This window comes from Amblyomma maculatum, chromosome 10, assembly GCF_055883805.1.
Source record: "Amblyomma maculatum isolate TAMU_Amacu chromosome 10, ASM5588380v1, whole genome shotgun sequence".
NCBI classification, from domain to species: domain Eukaryota; kingdom Metazoa; phylum Arthropoda; class Arachnida; order Ixodida; family Ixodidae; genus Amblyomma; species Amblyomma maculatum.
Window position 1 is genome coordinate 32,101,355 of NC_139353.1, and position 17,500 is coordinate 32,118,854.

At 44.2% G+C, this 17,500-nt stretch overlaps 1 protein-coding gene across 1 annotated transcript in view; it reads right to left on the bottom strand.

The window, feature by feature from the left end:
- Nucleotides 1-187: 187 nt before the first annotated feature.
- LOC146176075 (uncharacterized) overlaps nt 188-17,500 on the bottom strand; it is a 17,434-nt gene continuing 121 nt past the window's right edge. Inside the window, exons 2-13 of the mRNA XM_084581251.1 lie at nt 17,465-17,482; nt 16,277-16,292; nt 16,086-16,189; nt 14,023-14,231; nt 12,697-12,949; nt 9,381-9,600; nt 7,495-7,651; nt 5,575-5,696; nt 4,029-4,146; nt 2,909-3,082; nt 445-555; nt 188-331 (exon numbers count right to left, since the gene is read on the bottom strand). Coding sequence (XP_084437377.1) covers nt 188-331; nt 445-555; nt 2,909-3,082; nt 4,029-4,146; nt 5,575-5,696; nt 7,495-7,651; nt 9,381-9,600; nt 12,697-12,949; nt 14,023-14,231; nt 16,086-16,189; nt 16,277-16,292; nt 17,465-17,482 — 1,646 coding nt within the window. The remainder of the gene's footprint in view (nt 332-444; nt 556-2,908; nt 3,083-4,028; nt 4,147-5,574; nt 5,697-7,494; nt 7,652-9,380; nt 9,601-12,696; nt 12,950-14,022; nt 14,232-16,085; nt 16,190-16,276; nt 16,293-17,464; nt 17,483-17,500) is intronic.

Sequence of the window (17,500 nt, forward strand, 5' to 3'; positions counted from 1 at the left end):
GATTAACAGATTCGTTGTTAAGTGCGCGGCAGATGTGATGTACGTGAACGAGAATCCGAAATTGAAACCGGAGATACGAACCGTTAACACTGTCTCGTCACGCACTTAAAGGCAGAGCTTATGTACCTTCCAAATATTTTTGCAGTCCTTCTAAAGACGTCTGCAACGCATGGACGCTGAAATACCCCTACATGTTTAAAACCGGAATTCCTCCTTTGTCCACTGCAGATAGCAGTTCTTCAAGTCCTTGCGTCAGATATGGACCCGAGTTTTTTTTCTCCTTGGGGCTTCTCCGCATTTGTTCTTCATGACTTCCGAGATATGGCTTCACCTTTCAACAGGAATGGATATACACTGATTCATTAGCGAAGGATTGTAGTCAGTCCTGTCACCGTCCTGTCAACATGTAACGCGTCGCAGATTTAGAGCTGTCTCATAACGTACCTTCCTTTTCATGGTTTCCCAGCTGTCGTAGAAGAAATCGTACGACGAGATGGCGCCGAACTCCGTGGGAAGAGCGTCCATCCTGCTCAGGGACGCGTTCGGATCGCACACCTGCATAGTGGAAACGAATTCAGTGTTTCGGTTAACAGAACTGCATTCCAATCGGTGAGCATATGTCTAAAAGCTTTATGCCCTTGCAGTGCTACATTTACCTATATTTTCTTGTCATTTTGAATAACGCATGCAGGTGGAGGGATGAGTGTTGCCCTGCATTTAGCTAAGAAACAAAAGGTTACTTCTATTGTAACTCTACGTGGCGGGATTTGCACTGTCTTGTTTGCCTCACCCTGGCTGAAGGCATTTTTGAAATTGAAAATAAAAAATTGAGGATCCCTCAGATGTCTCAAGAGGAGAATGACGAAAGCCTACACTTCCTGTCCTATCATTTGCCTCTCATCGTTTGCCTTTTATCGGAGTTCGTTGCAGTGCTACACATAATTATAATTGGTTTACTTAGGAAAGGAAAGGCGCAATATCTGTCACACACTCTCCGACAAGTGTGCGTTTGGACGGTACACCATCGCTCCTGTCACGTTGTGTTCTTTGGTGCGCGTTCAGTGTGGGATTGCAGATGGCAGGCACGCTAGAAAAGAAATCTCGCAGACAACTCTCGCGCAAGGGATTTCGTTACATGAGCCTATAAAGGTTTTCGCCTTAAACGATTTCAAAGCACTTAGTACTGCCTAACCCCCCCCCCCCCCCCCCCCCCCCCTCATATCTAAAGACGAAAGCACTTCACTTCCATGATTTGACAACGGCTCGCGCCGGAGTTGCGATGGCAAGTGATCATGCATGGCACCGCAGTTGCTCTGCCACAAACGAAGGACTTGAACCCAAACCTTCTTTGGGATTCGACCCCGTGACATTTTCTGGGACTCGAACCCACTACCTTTATTGGAATAGAAAACCCTTTGTCATGCTTGAACCCCCTTTGGGGGGGGGGGGGGGGGGGGGGAGGCGGACAGGCTCTGATGGGCACGCCCTGACGACACCACGGAAACAATAGATCTTCGTTATTGGAATACAGTTGGTTAAAAGACAAACGATGTGACCCTAATCTGCTACAGTTATCGCAAAAAAAATTGTCATAAAGGCTCATTATAGTAGGATATTCTTGAATTCAATTAAATTCAAATCCATAGTGGGGATGTTTAAAATAATTCTCTTTTGTTAACTACACGCTTGTTCAAATTCAAGCCAATTTTCTTAGGCACGAGGAGAGCGCTTTTCATTCCAGCTGTCTTTTCATTTTAGTGCAGCTGTCCCTTCATTTGGACCACAATGGAATATCAATTGCTCCTGCATTTTGTACACTTTCGATTTCGCCAATTAAACTTTTGGTGAGGTTACTCCACGATCGGTCTAACAAATGGCACATAACTAGGATTTTTCTTAAAGCAAGAGACAAACAATTTCAGGTTACATTGAATGAAATTTTGCTCCCTGGCAGGCTTTGCTATTATATCTGACCTCGAAATTATCAACATCTGATTACATGAGCTATCACTTTTTGTTTTCCAAACAAACGGTCTAAAAATATTTCAACTTATAACGGCGCACAAAAGCGGTTAAATATCCACATAATGTTCAGGACATATGCCTCCTTCGTAAATTGTGTTCTTTTTAAGAAAAAAAATACTTCAGCTCAACTGCCCATCAAAAGAATATTTTCGCAAATGGCTGCAAATCTATTAGCTTTGTATATAAACAAATTACGTTTGCCCTCCTTTGCTTCTATAAAATTTATCACATTGTGATTCTCAGTCGTATGATATCAAATTCGCTCCTCAGCTCTCTTCAGCGACCATTACCTATTCCGAATCCTCACTGTGCCATCGTTGTCTCATCTCGTAGACACACCACGCACCAGGAGTACGGCTTCTTGTGTCGCGTCGGTCTGCCCTTCTCACGAGTCTGTTGCTCAGCCTACAGCACTACCCACGACAGGTTTAAGAAGCTTTTCGACATTCAACAGCTCATAGCAGAAATTATTCGGATGCAATTTCAGTGGGGTTATTTCAATCGCTGTCGAATATATACTTCTACGTGCGATATGTTTTTAGGCTTTTACAGCGCGCCAAAATTCGACGAGGAATCAGCAATCCCCTCGTGCAGGATTCCATAAACATTTAGTTCGATCTTCTTACTCAAAATGTACAAGGCCACATATTGCCGACAAATGACCACAACATCCATAAGAGCCGTAAGTAGCCATTTTTCTTTGGGAGGAGGGTTCAATTTCCTTTCATCTACTTGGAGCCAATCATTATACTGGCTTCCTAGCGAATGTTTTCTTCGCGTAGCTGTTTCTTGTCTTCATCAGTTTTTTATTTCTTTACCAAAGTGTCGTCTCTTATCTCCTTTGCAACTGCAGTATAGTACCCTGTGGCACTTTTCCACTTGCCTGTTCGTATCCGACGAGTGCGAACTGAGTGCAAGGTGCGTAAGGCGTGAGGTCCCTGGGCGTCCCAATATCTTTGAGCCGGTACAACATTACGCCCATCTCGAAAGAAAGCCCCACGTACAAATCCTGGTGGTGGTAGGGCTGCCAGGCCATCAGCAATTCGGCATGCTTGTCCTGCGGATATGGTGAGAGAGCAATCATTGAGGCAGGCGCAGAAACTGAAATGTCGATTAAAGGGCGTGTCATTCAGACATGAGATAAAGAGGCAATCAAGAGATGATATATTTATCAAGCCATCTAATATGCTGGAACAAGGTGTCGTCCTAGTCAGGTAATCCAACATCTAGAGAGGAGCCTCACATATTGACTGCAATTTTCGTTTAAAAAAAAATGTACCGAGTTAGGTGTATCACCTTATTAAAGCAGTACACGCAATAAGTGTAGTGGTAAGTCTGGTACCGCAATATATTTGCACCACTTTAAATCTGACAGAGAGAATTATACACTGAGATGACCTTTATCAATAAATAGTATGAAACAAACATGCATGACATCCTATTGCGATGATAAAATTACTCGCGACGCAATTATTATTCCGCTGATGATCCGCTGACGCCAATAAAAGCGCCGCCGTCTATTTCCTGCATCTTACTTTGAATAGAGCTTGTAGCAGTAGACCGGAAACGTGATACTGACGTCAGATGCATGTTGTTTCCCGGGTAACACAATAATCTTCCAACAAGGTGCCTAAAGTCGCGGGGGGAAGCCCGTCGCTTGCTAGGAGCATCCCGAAAAGGAAAACGCCAAGCACGACGAATGGATAGGGACAACAAAGTTCGTTGTCATTTTTTACAATTAAATTGCTTTATTTAAGAGCGGAATGAAGCACAACACTTTACACGGTTCTCTCTTCGCAACTGAACACAACATTTACACATCCGATGATTGTGCAAAGCCTGCGCAGCCTTAATTCTCTGCTTCACTAGAAGTCCCCGCGCGGCATTTTGAGAAAAAAAAATTTTCATTTGAATTTATAGTTGAATTACGTCAATTAAGGCTTTCAGCTTTTTCTGCGTGGTTATAGATTGATCCATAGCAAAATGCCATTGACTGCACTCACGAAGCCCGGAAAGGAGGCATTCACGGTGTTCCACACTGTGGGTGGGGCAGCGAAGCAATGCTTCTCCGTTTCCATTGTGGAGACACTGCTCCGTGTGATGAGGATGTCCACGTCGAAGCTGCAAGGGTTTATAACATCAAGACGCATTGCCTCTACGGACTAGGCTGCAGCCCTGTAGTCAACGGCAGGCATCGCAGCAGCCGCTTCATTCAGCGTGAAGGTGCACGTTGAATCCAAATGCTAAATGTTGTTACTGTGTTAGCAGTGTAATCATGGTATGCGTGTGTGCGTGTGTGAACATCAGTGTGTGCATGCTTCTGTGGCCTCAAGCCTGAAGTAAAAGGAATCGAAATGCACTCCCAAAGTTGAATCACATGCAATATAATTTTGTCTATGCAAATTTTTGATCTAGAAATCTGCACGACTGGACAGTGATCAAAAACGGAAAGTGAAAAAGAACATCGTATTTCTATCATTGCTGTCACGCTAACAGTCAGCAATCTGTGTTTTTCCTGTCTGTGAAGAAACATTCAACACATTTATCCCTCAAATTTGTGTTTGTTGGAAGGATGCGATATAAGGTGCACTTGGTTGACTTTTGTTGCTAGGTGGTTAAATAAGGCACAATACATATCAATAAATAATGTAAGTCAAAATATTGGACCAAACCTACCGGAAGAATAACACGAAAACGCTAATTAAGAATGCATCACACAAGCGTCACTAAAATAAACCAAAAGGAAAGAAAAATGTGCAGAAATTTGTAAATTCTACGTATGCTGGATCACGATATAAAACAGCGCACTTTCTAAAGCCACAGAAAACTGCCTTTGTAGCATTCATCTTGTGCAGAAATACCCACTGGCAAGCAAATTTAGTTTACAGTAGCTTTTCAGATATTATTTTGCTAAAGTGCTCTCGAATGCATGATAGCAGGGCTTCAAAAGCAGCTCCGGGTGACGAAGTTATTACAGGCTTCGGTGTCGTTCTTTAGAACTTCTACCAAAGGACGACCACGAGACATTTTATTCCGACGCAAACTAGTTCAAGGTTTCTGATTGCATGACCACGGTTTTGAATGTTTCTGCTGGCAACGTTGCTTTTCCCAAGTACCAAACTTTCCTCGTCCGCTTCACTGTGATTAAGGACAGCAGTTTCCAGTTGCTGCTTCACCTATTCGATGTGAACACAAGAACATTTTGCGTTTTAGCTCAGTCGAAAGAAGCATCGCCATTGGCTACAGACACATCTCGGGTTTCTGTCTGCTGCAGTCGCAGTGTTTAAAAAAACAAGTACCGAACGAAGCAAAACTTTACTTGTCTTACTTCATCAACAGCTTGCATCATGCTTTATCTAGCTGAAGGAATATAACAATGAACACAGTAGATTAAAACGGCTTTTAAATCACGTCATTTGCACCCGATAAGGCCGGATGGGGAAGCACTGTCGGTAGAGCTGAATTTTAAAAACATCCTGGCAATATGTAGCAGCAGGAATTATTCCATCAGAGGTGAAAGTCATAGGTACCGTCCATTCCTACTCTTACCTGGCCAGCACCTTGAACTGTGCCTCGTAGGTGGCCCACGCGTTAGGCTCCTCGTAGGTCCACAAGCCTGCAGCCACGATGATGTGTCTGGATCTGTCGCCCCCTTGAAGTTGTCGTAGCCTCTGCGTGCAGCGGTGAGGTATAGTTTAGCTGTCAACGCTGATATATTTAAGATTTTCTTAAGCATGATTAAAGCCGCACTGACTCGCGTCTATCTATAACGCTTCTATGTATGCTGAACATTTGTCAATTTCAGCTTATGGTATAATCTGGACACAATGAGAGAACCTAATTTACTGTAGCAATCAGCTATGACCATCAAGAAATAAACCATATCACACATTTTCTAATGATACTAAAGAGGCTTCGGCAATGAGCAGGCCCTTTTATTTGAACCCGGTTAGTTTTCAACCAATAGATGCGTTGCCAGTGGTGTCAGCCAAGTTTCAGTCTGTATCTTGTCACTCTCCTCAAAACGCCCCGCGGAAAGGAAGGGGGGGGGGGGGGGGGGGGGGGCTCACATGAAAGCAAAAATCGCCAAGGATGCACCAGTAAGTGAGACGGATGAAAGCAGATGCTGCTTGGATTCTTTTATATGAATGTCGAACTAAATGGAACACAGTATCCCCGCTGTCCAGATGTATAGCGTCACATTGTGCAGCAGCTATGCTTCAGGGGTTTTTGAGCGCAGCTCTTTGGCGCCCCTTCCTGCGTTTCGCGTCGTCGTCGGCGTCGGCCTCGTAACCATCTCTGCCTTCCCCCCCCCCCCCCCCCCAGCTCAGTCCTCCTCGTCCTCCGTGGCGGCGACCGCGCCTGTTCTCCGATTGCTGCGCTTACGAACCCACAATACCACCTCATCGGCCTTTCAACACTGCATACATACATTCTTCACTCTTGGAGAACAATCCTCCGTTCGCGACACGGACTGGCTGGCAGACGCCAACTGATGGCGAGCAAAGCTTTTGCCAACTCAAAAACGTTTAGGAGAGCCAACGAACCCACACTCCAAATGGCGATGGCAAACTTGGACTTAATAGATACATGCGAGCAGCTGCAGTGGTTTTGATTTCGGAAAGTTCAAGGGGTTCAATTAAACTGAGGTACGTTTCTTTGAAAGGTTTCTACTTTGTTATCTGCCTGATAACGATATAAGATAATATCAGATAAGAAAACTTCTCGATCTCGAAAGATTGCACATCGGCATAAAAATACATGTCTTGTTTACTACGTCCTAAGCGTTGTCAGAGAAGAGCCTTGTGGCCGTACAGCATAGGCCTTATTCTTACGGCTCATTCATCAGTGAGCCCGGAGAAGATGAGTGAGGTAGCTTCAACAGATATAGCGCCAAACCCTAAAGGTGCGAAATATAGCTTCCAGACGTTGAAGGCGCAACGAGAATCAAAAGGCCGTTTCGGTAGTGAGCCATCTACCCTGCTACGTGCTTCACTAACGCAAAAATGCCTGTTGAAATGTCGAAATAAGAGTTGTAATTTAATCGAGTTGGAAGTTCACACACGTTTTTCATACATTATCAGCGAGAGAAATACAATGCTTATACAAGGAATACATATATTATCCTCTTTTTTTTGTTCTTTTTTGCATCTAGCCCATTCCAATAAACCTTGTTAGGTAAACATGTCAGCTTCTAGGCAAATAAATGCCAAGACGATTTCGACTACCCCATTAGAGGTTGACTTCTACATTTCACCCATCCCCCCTTCCCTATCGCTTGCTACATTAGTGGTGACGCAAGACATCCTCTGCACTGCTATAAGGTACATCCAGTGGCTGGGAAGTGCTCAGGGCTTTAGATTCAGTTCTATTGTGCGGGCTAATATTCAATTTGGCCATTTCCAAAAGCGTTGTTAATGGGCAGATACTGCAGCACTTCGAGTAAGGATGCGTATTTCTTTAACGCACCGTGATCATTTCCCCAGCAGCTGCCACCAAAACGTGAAGGTAAGCCGCCCGCGTCACGATGTTCAGGATACCGTAGTGCTTGATGTTTTTCGTGGACAGCTCCTGCAGCTCCTTCCTCACGTATGGGATGTCCAGGGACGCGGCAGCAGTAGATTGCCTTCCATGGGGAGGAAAAATTATTATATCTTGTAGCTGCCAGTATCAGGAAATATATCATGTTTTCTTTGACCCGCTTGCATGAACTATGTACGTTGTCCATTAGCATATCTAGGCTACGTAGAAATCACATTAAATCATCCAGTGCCCACCTTTAAGGAAGGTACATGAAAGTTCATATTGAGTGTTTTGTTCATTAAGCCGCTTCAGTGCAGAGCTTTCGTTGTATATAGCCATCATGTTCCCATTTTAAAGCGGTTCCGGCATAACTTATCGACTAATTTAGTGAAACACTGTAAAGGGTAACAAAGAAACCGAGGTCATGCATACACAATTCTGCCGTGTTAGCTGAGTTTACAAGTCAAGCCATTTTCATTAACTGTATAAAAATAACGACCCTTTATTTTGCCCTTTGGAGAGGTGTATTCGTTTGTAACTGTAGTGCGTTAACTTGCCTCTCAAATTAGCGCCGTAACAGTCATGAGCAAAGAACGCTAGCGAAAATAAACGTTGGAGGAAAACGCACCCACTGGACAACATTAATGGCTCCCGCCTTGGCCTCCCCTTTTGAATCCCGATAGCGTTTATTTGCTTTGATGCTCACGTAAACACTAATGTCTCATCTTTACCTCTATTTTCTACCACATAACCCTTACCATAACGTCGGGCGCTACCTTATTATGCGGAAGACCTTCCGATATTATTATGAAGCTCCGAAGAGCCTGCTGTAACCATACGTCATAGAAAGCACATGAGCAGCAAAGTAGTGGGCCCGAATCGGGATTCAAGGGTCGCAGGTGCCATTCGGATCTCCTGCGAGCTCGTGCCTTCCTGCCACAGAGTGCTTCCTGCAAGCACTCACAAGTTACGTGGCGTTGCGAAATTACAGAACTCGTGGACCAATCGCTGTCCGGCCATGTAACGTGGATTTTAAAGCGCAGCTCTTTGGCGCCCGTTCCTGGGTTTCGCGTCGTCGTCATCGTCGTCGTCAGCGTCGACCTCGTAACCAGCTCCGCCCCCTTTCCTCCCTCCAGTTCGAGCCGGCGCTTCGGCAACCGGAGCCTCGCAGAAAGAGGGGAGGAGGTCCCTCCTCATCCTGCGTGGCTGCTAGCGGGCTCTCGGGTTGCCGAAACGCCGGCCCGCTGTCAGCGGATCCCGGTGCGTGCATCCCGTTCTCACTCGCTAGCGGCGTCAGCGTCATCAGTTAGTCGCTGCTATCTGTTCGTCGCACAACGTTCCTATGGGCCCACGCGCTGCTTCCTGCAACCTTCCGATAAATCAATTGCTCTCTTCTTTTCTCCGACCACAAAGCTTCTTTCATGACAGCCAAGAACTGTTAGTTTAGTGTTTCTTGATGGAATACGTGTGAAAAATTAAAAAAAAGGTGTCTGCAATTGTGCATACGTGTCTTGCTCGAAATATTTGCCTCAGTCTATCGAAAAAGTAAATAGCTGATAAGCTGCGCTCAAATTTCGCATTAGGAAATAACGTAATCGTGGGCAATTTTTCCCTTTTTTTTTTTATTGCCCACAAGTTGAGGGTAGTTTCTTTTCGCTAAACGGGAACCTTAACGGTGCCGCGTTAAAAAATCGGCAGGTGCAAATCAACCGCTCCTTTTCGACTGCTTCCAAAACAGTTGTATCGCATTAAGGCTACCGACCTTTAAACATGGTTCCCGAGTGTGAACATATTAAAAATTAATCATTACAGGAAGTAGCACCATCACTGACCGCACATCGAAGGACACGCCACCGGGGTAGTCGGTGAAATCTTCAGCCTGCAGAGCGTGCACGAAGTCCTTCCAACCATTGCCGCCTTGCCAATCCCGAAGTTTCCCGTCAGAGACGAGAACGTGCGTGTACAAAACGTAGCTGCAGAGGCCTGGTGTAGGGTACGTTATGAACGCCGTGCCCTTGCTGCCAAGGGTGCACACCAGGGGCATCCGAGTCGCTGCACGTGTGCGGTCAGATGCGGATCTAATGAAATCATTGCAGTGGCATAACTTACACAGTGACTTTCACTCATTTAAACAATACTGCAGTTGGGGGCAATTGCACGGCTGCGCAAGGCGAAATTGAAATCCCGGTCAAAAACGCCAAATGCTGTTCTTGTAAACAAAATGTTGACAAAAGCGTCGTTGAGGCCATATGCACCGCAAGTATGGTCATGTGCCATATGCGGAATACTCAGCGTTCAGCAGCAACGCGGATATCATATTGTTGCAAAGAAGAAAATCGGCAGTGACGCGAGAGGAGCCCTTGCGCTAGGCCTGCCATTAAATCATCGTTAATCCTGTCGCCATGTTGTGCGTCTTCTTGATTGCCACCACGTAGCAATATGTTTAATCCGCAACCAATCTTGGGGTACTCGTATAAGCTAGGCATTATATATGGGTACAAAAAAAAAACAAATAAAAAAAAACATGACACATAAAACGATGTCTGTTTATTGGTTCGAAGAGGAAAACAGGAAAGACCGGCACACAGAAGAGTCAAAAAGGCAAGATAAAAGATCACATCAGGCATTTGCGGTCTCTGCAGCCCCAAAACACGAGTTTTTTTAATGTTTCTAGGTCCTGGTACAGTAAACAAGCTGTAAAAGCGATCCTTTCAGGTAAAATACAACTATATGAAACAGGTTATTTATATAGCGCTGGTGCATTGCATCTGATTGATACTCGTAAAGAAAGCGCGAACTAAACTTTGCTTAAACATGAATATTCTTGTTAAATCTCGACTCATAAAGCTAAATCTTTAGGCAAATTACCTTCTTTGGCTTGCCTCATGAAGGCTATCCACCCTTCCCTTGCCAATAACTATTTTTTGCTCAGCATTAGTTGCTCAATAAAAATTACGTGTAATTACCGATTCGGTATGTAAGCAAGTGGTATAACGAGCATCAGTTTCATTTTGTGCGTTCATTTTCAAACATTTTGTTTTTCGAGCAAGAAGGTGACGTTCTTTCCTGTGGGAAAGTCAGTGGCGCACTTGGTCCCGTATACCGGGGCTTCCGATTTCCAAGGACCGGCCGCGACTCGGACGCTGAATGGCAAGGACGGCCCCGGCGTTGATTAAATGGGAGGCACTTGCGCGTGTCCGTCCCTTCTCTGTGTGTTTGTGTGTTCTATGAGCTTACTTATGTGATTATTTTTAACTCAAAAGCGTCTACTTTGACACGAGGTGCAGAACATTATTGTGTGGCTCAGAGCTAATGCGTGAAGTTGGTGTTGCTAATGTTCCCACATCTCTCTGATTTAATTATCTGTACCAAAGACTGAACATCTGCCTAGGCATAAATCCACGTTCCAAAGGATAAGCCCCGGCACCATTATTGCTTTATAAATACCGACCAGTACTTCATATCCCCATAACGCTGCGTGCTTCATTATGGCGTCATCTCTTCATATTCGCCTTGGTAGTCTCTTCATATGTTTCAATATATACCAGTCCTCCGTTTATCCCCACTCCGAGGTATTTATATTCTGCCACTCTTGATACTTCATTTCCCTTTTATTGTAAGCACGTGATCAGTGCAATTGTTGAATACAATCAGACCCGTCTCTTTCGTCTCCAGGGGTATTAACAAGTGCCTGTAAATCTTCCCGGCTATCAGGTAAAATACGTCTCCCGAGTATTTATTTATTTATTCATACTGCTAGCTTCTTTTAGGGGCTGTTATAGGAACGTACAGATTAAGCCTGGGAGCCGCTGCTCTACATCTCTTCCTCCTAGTTCGTACGAAAGATAAAAAACAAACTTACTTTTTTTTGATGCCACCTTTTCTTATTTATCAGATATATTATGAAGAGCGGCTGAAAAGGGCCGAAAATGCCTTTCAATCCTTTTTTCTTCTTAGTCTCTCCCAATAGACTTCTACTTGATAATCTCGGTATATTTCTTTTAGGTATTAAATTATCTTTTCTCTGATAGCTTCACTTTTCAGTATGTACCACAGAACCTCCCTTTGTACGCTGACGTAAGCACCACTTACCTCAGGAAGGCTCAGTGCAGAGGCTTGTTTTCAGGCCTGGCTACCTCTATGTATTGGGTTAACACAAATATACTATATATTGCTCAGATGCTTACGCATTCTGAGACCGTCCTGCAGTTCTCTTAGTACATTATTCATTTCTATGCATGCTTGCATTTTTCATTTCACTGCCTGCATTTCCAGCCTGTAGGTAACGGATGTTATCATAGTCGCTCTAACAAATTTTTTGTTCGTCTTATCTCGGTTCCCTTTAAGGTTAAATTTATCCTATTTTGCCGCGAACTATCCCGAATTTGTTGATATGATAGTTTCCAATGCTTTTAACAACGTGTTCTTGCTTCTTGGTACAAGTGCACTAATTATCGTGATTACAATTTCGTCCGTCCCAACGACTATGGATCTAAAACTCTTTATCTACGCCTTCCTCCAGTTTTAGTTCTAAACACCTTTCCGTTATGCTTTCCGCAGATATTTCCCGAATCGAGTAAATCACTCTGTCATCGCCCCTGTTGACCTCGCCCATAGCTTTCATAATGTGTTTTATGTCACCGTCTTCTTTTTGACATTTTGCCTCGCTGTCTTGAATCTATCCTTGATATCCGATTCTTTTTACCCTCAAAGATTATATAACTCCAGAACTTCCTCGGCCACCTTTTAGCAGCGTCGCGTACTTAAAACACAAATAGCTCGGTGTCCAGCTTTATTTTACCCCGCCCGAGGATCTATAGTTCCAGTTTATTTTGCCGATACGATTCCTAATTTTCGCCCACCTTCTCTTTAGAAATCTGCGCCTTCCCTGCTTCTCTGTGTTCTGACCAAACCACCAGCCTTATTTCGATGGCCTGTTTACTTTCCTTATTACACCGTATCAGAGGCTTCCTTTTTCCATCCCAGCCACTTACTACCTTTGCTAAGCGAATTTTTGTACGGATGAGTCGTGCAAACTTATTTTAGCCCCCCTTCTCTGTGTGGTGTTCCTCTATTGTTTCCTCAATACCAACTCCTATTAGCGTTTCTACTGGACACAAGCGCGTCTCTTGGCGGGAGAACGCTCACTCGTTGTCGCAGTAGTGCCGGCGATGGTCGATTTCATGCTCTTCGGCCGCGTGAACCGCGTCTTCAGCGTCACGGAGGCTGGGAGGGTCGGCCTCTCGTCGGCCGGAAAACCGGGAGTCTTTGTCGTGCTCCCGATGCTAGATGACGGACTGCTTGCCGTCGGCTTTTCCGTCGGCTTTGCCGTCGGCGCAGCTGTCGTCGAAGCCGGTGAAGAGGCGAACGTTCGCTGTGTTGAGATAGACGAAGTGGAGTGCTGGAAAAATTGAAAAGGGCACTGAAATTTAGGACTCTGACGATAACAAGACGCAAAAATAGAACACACGAAACCACCCAATGCTAATACTCGGCGTTGTATAAACATTCTCGCCTGATGCTGCATCTAAATTGCGCGTGGGTAGAATTCAAGAGTGAAAGTAATACATTAGTTCTATGAGTGAGGTGGGAACATGAGTGTTTAATGAGGAGGTTTCAGTAATGAACTTTACCCATTGTTGTTTTTCCCAGGCTTGGTGATTATGAAATAAATCTGGAAAATGTGTCTGAAGGCTTTGGGACATTGTAAAGTCGCACAAACGATACTGAATGGATTACGCTAATATAGTCGTTCTGATTACACCGTATCTCATTTCGTCACTAACAAACGTGATGCATATGGCCATTTCTAGTGAATTACATGACTAAAGCACGAGCATTAAATTAGGGACGCCATACATAGCAAATCCAGCGCCTTCCTCTATGGTTCCCCCGCCAATGATCGTACAAAAGAGGTCGCGGGGGTAAATTTTAAAATTTACTTGGTTAGATGTTTGAGCTAGGTAGTTCTTGTCCTTTTGGAATTTAATAGCCAAGGATAGGTGAGTGGTCTCCAAACTCTTTTTTCGAGCAAGCAATGAACGGTAAACACTATGCCCGCATGCCACTGCCTCCTCATTACGCCTGCTGCTGTCTTGTATTCCAAGCACCCGCAACGGGTGGTACTTTAAATGCACTCAAGGTAACGTTGGAATATAGCCAGCAGTATGAATTATGAAGCCCTCACAAAATATGGTTAGTCTGAGGGCGTCATAATTAGTGGCTAATCATTCATTCCAACCTATATATTCATTATGGAGTAATGATTATGCTTTGGTGCATTTAAAGTTTGAGCAAAGCAGGCAATCCCGAACGCCTCTCCCAGCTGGTATTTAAGTCTTTTCATCTCAACGACGTACACGACACCGACAAGCCCAAAGAGTACAACAGAAATATATAAACAGGCGTATTGGAATATGCCTTCGCATTTTGCAACCGTATGGCGAGGAACAGTAGTAGTGGTTATTTCTGTACCGTATCTGGAAGTGTGGCTGTAGGGGTCGTTTCAGGCACAGGTCTCGAACGACACGGAGGTTCCTCCTCCTCCTCGTCGCACCAGGGCAGCGTTGTCGTGTTCTCCACTTTGGGCGTCGTCTGCATCGGCACGTCTCCAAACTCGCTGATGTTGGCGCAGCCCTTGGCCAGCTTGTTGCCAGCCACCAGCCTCCCCGACAGGGCCGGACCTGTGCATGCATGGCCACAGATCTCAGATACCGTGCTAGCGCTTCCCTAAAAACCTATACAGATGGTGATCCTCAATTAGTTTAAACAACGCTGGAGATAGAGGAACACTGCGTGTCTGTCCCGAAGTTAGAGGAGTTGTGATGTATGCTCTGCTGCTCGAAGACCCTTTGCATGTAGTGCAGGTGCTGCCTCTAACCTCCCACCCCTTCGCCTTGCAGAGGGGAAGTCATCTCCCGCCCAGCTACGTTTCCGCTAATTGAGACTCGGCACTTGCGACGGTGATATAGTGAATGGAATTTCCTCAAATGGGCCCGTGGGTATTTTTTTTGTTTGTTTGTTTGTTTTAGCAAAGCAAGAGAAAATAGATGTTAGATATCAATTCGTTATTCGCGATGATGAAGATGCGACAGTTGTAGTGACGTACTTATCTGTGCGTGCACACTGACTGCGAGAGCACACTGGACCTCAGAACAAGTATGTGGATCAGTTAATGTCTACATTGCTATCGTAGAAGCGGAAGTAGACAAGGGCCGTATACTCCTCCAATTATCTCCTAGTAAAACCTTCTAGTGAAGCCTTCTGAAGAGAACCGTCTAGTTCACGGTAAATGGGCTGAAGTGTGCCCCGGATGTGTATTCTATACTTTTCTTTAAGTTTGTAACTCGTCCCCCTCCCCCCTTATTTGTAATGCAGGACAGCCATGTTGATATCAGATAAATAATAATAATAAATAATAAATAATAAGTAAATGCTGCTAAGAACTTCCGTGCAAACGCTTTAAATGCCCTTCGTAGTGTCCTTGGAAATGTTTGGTTGCGCAAACACTGCGCTACATGTACTACACGTCCAGAGAGCTGAATAGTACCCTTCTGACTAAGCACTAGGATAGACTCCCAAACACGCTCTTGGTACCTTGTTTCAGAAGCGAGCTTTTCAACAGCTGCTTTTCAAGAGTTATCTCTGCTACTGTTCGGAGTTCGGAGTACACATAACATTCTGTAGTTTAACAAAACTTATACAGCAATTCAATATACCTGAACACAAACATTCTACGAGATGCAGCGCTAGGCATCACCTCAACACATGTAAGCACACGAAGTCGTAACGTTAACTCTATAGCCACAACAGAGCTCTCGGCTCTTACAGGTGAAACCATTTGGAGTGAGAGACACATATGTCTAGTTAGGCCTAGGTTTAGCAGTACTGTAAAACTAAGACAGAGCGAATTATTCCCGTCATGAACACTGTCATAGGGGAGCTGATAAGTAGAGAAAGCGTGATGCCCTGTTTATTGCAATTCATCATACTCCCAAACGCAATCGTACCGATGAAATCGCTTGGAAGATATCAACTATTCTTTTAAATTCGCCGTTATATTGACAACGTCTTTTTGACAAACGAAAGCTCCACGTATACTCAAATCAAAAAATAAGGAAACAATTCGAACATGCGGCACGCTTTGTCCGTGCAAAGTGATTTACATACTCTATTTCCTTTATGTTCCGCGTGAAGTCTCACTATCTTAAAATACAATATCCCTTTGCGTATTTCCGCGCATGATTTTATAGAACTTCCACTGGAATGGCTTACAAGTAGGGGACGGCGTTAGCCTCCAGATAACTTTCCCCGTCACAGCGCATCCAATGCATAGGGGAAGAACTGGTTGCAATTGGCCGAGTAATTTACTTAAGCCAATGCTAGGGCATCTTTGATGGCCCCACCATCCCCGTCTCCGGAGAGCCAACATACCATACTCACTCAAGCCCCATTAACTATGTATATAATTATGCACACTGAAGATTAGATATTTCATACATTTTTTTCTTGCTCCGTGCGCCGCCTAGTTCGCCCACCTTTTTGCTCGCTTGTCAAGAGTACAATGGCGACTAAGAGGAGCACAGCAATAACGTGAACGGAAGCCAGCATCTTGAAGGTGCTCAATGGTCCCCTGGTTTCCCTGAAGGAAAAGAGGTGAAATGTTACAGTGAGATTAGGACTGTCACTATTTCGACTGCTGCGCAAGTAAGAGCCGCTTCATCCTTACAGTGAATCCGCTGGTTCTGAAAAGACACCCAAAATACAAAGTGTTATTTTTCACGAAATGGAGAGCAAATTCGCGAAATTTACGAAACATACAACAATAGAGCTTTTTAAGCATGCATATACGCCTGTTGTTTATTTTTGGCTGGCGAATTCAATCATGACGATGCGGCGAGCATCAAATGTTAACATAATGGGAAACAAGGTCTGCGAGCACAATAACTGCACACTGTGTTGGCATCATGTCTTACAATATGCAAATATGCTAGCTAGTTCCCACTGCAGTCTCGAGAGATGCACAAGGCCTTCAATGCATCGTCAGAAACACATGCCATTTTGTTCCTTTTTATTTCATGGAAAGACAAATTGCAGGAAGTGGGCTGGAGAACCCGGCGTTAAGTCGCCGGCTTCAAAAAAGCAGTAGTATGCCTCCACACACTAGGATACAATCATAAATGAACTTCCATTATTTTTTGTCTACCTTGTTTGTTGCTGGTTGGTTGTTTTGGTTTATATGTCTTAACGTCCGGTTTGAGACCCCGTAACGAAGTACTCCGGAAATGGTAATCACCTGGGGTTCTTTTACGCACAGTACGCGGGCGCTTCTCTTTTTCTTCCCATTTATATCAGTTTCATTTTCTGTAGACCTTCAATTCTACTAGGCATTATTCTGCTATAGAAAACTTAGATCTATATCAGTATACAATTTGTTTCTATTAGGATCTGCCGACGGAAATATAAAATGTACTGCAATTTATGCATTAACACGAAAATGTGATTAAAAGCTACCGTAATTGCCTTTGAACACGAATCTAGATAATTCTCTCAAGCAGAAATAAAATACAACGCAAGTTACATCAAAAATACTACTATAATTGATTTCATTTAGGGAATGTTTGATTGTGAACTGGAGTTTGTAATACCCCGAAACTATACAACGATTATGGGCAATGCGAAACTCAAAGACCACTTGGAATTCTTTGACCTACACCATCGTCGCTCAGCTCATGGCCATTTTCGTATAGCGGAGCCACTGAAATATGACTTCCGCGTACGAGATCAGATCCACAACCTTTAAACCAGCAGCACAAAAGCAAAAAATGGAGCCAATCCGAAGGCTTCGCTTTTTTTATTTTTTTTTTTTTTTAAGTTCATAATCGAAGAAAATGTGTTGTTCAGCTTTGAGACTTACCGATGTAATCAACCTTCTCTGCAAGGAAAGATCAGC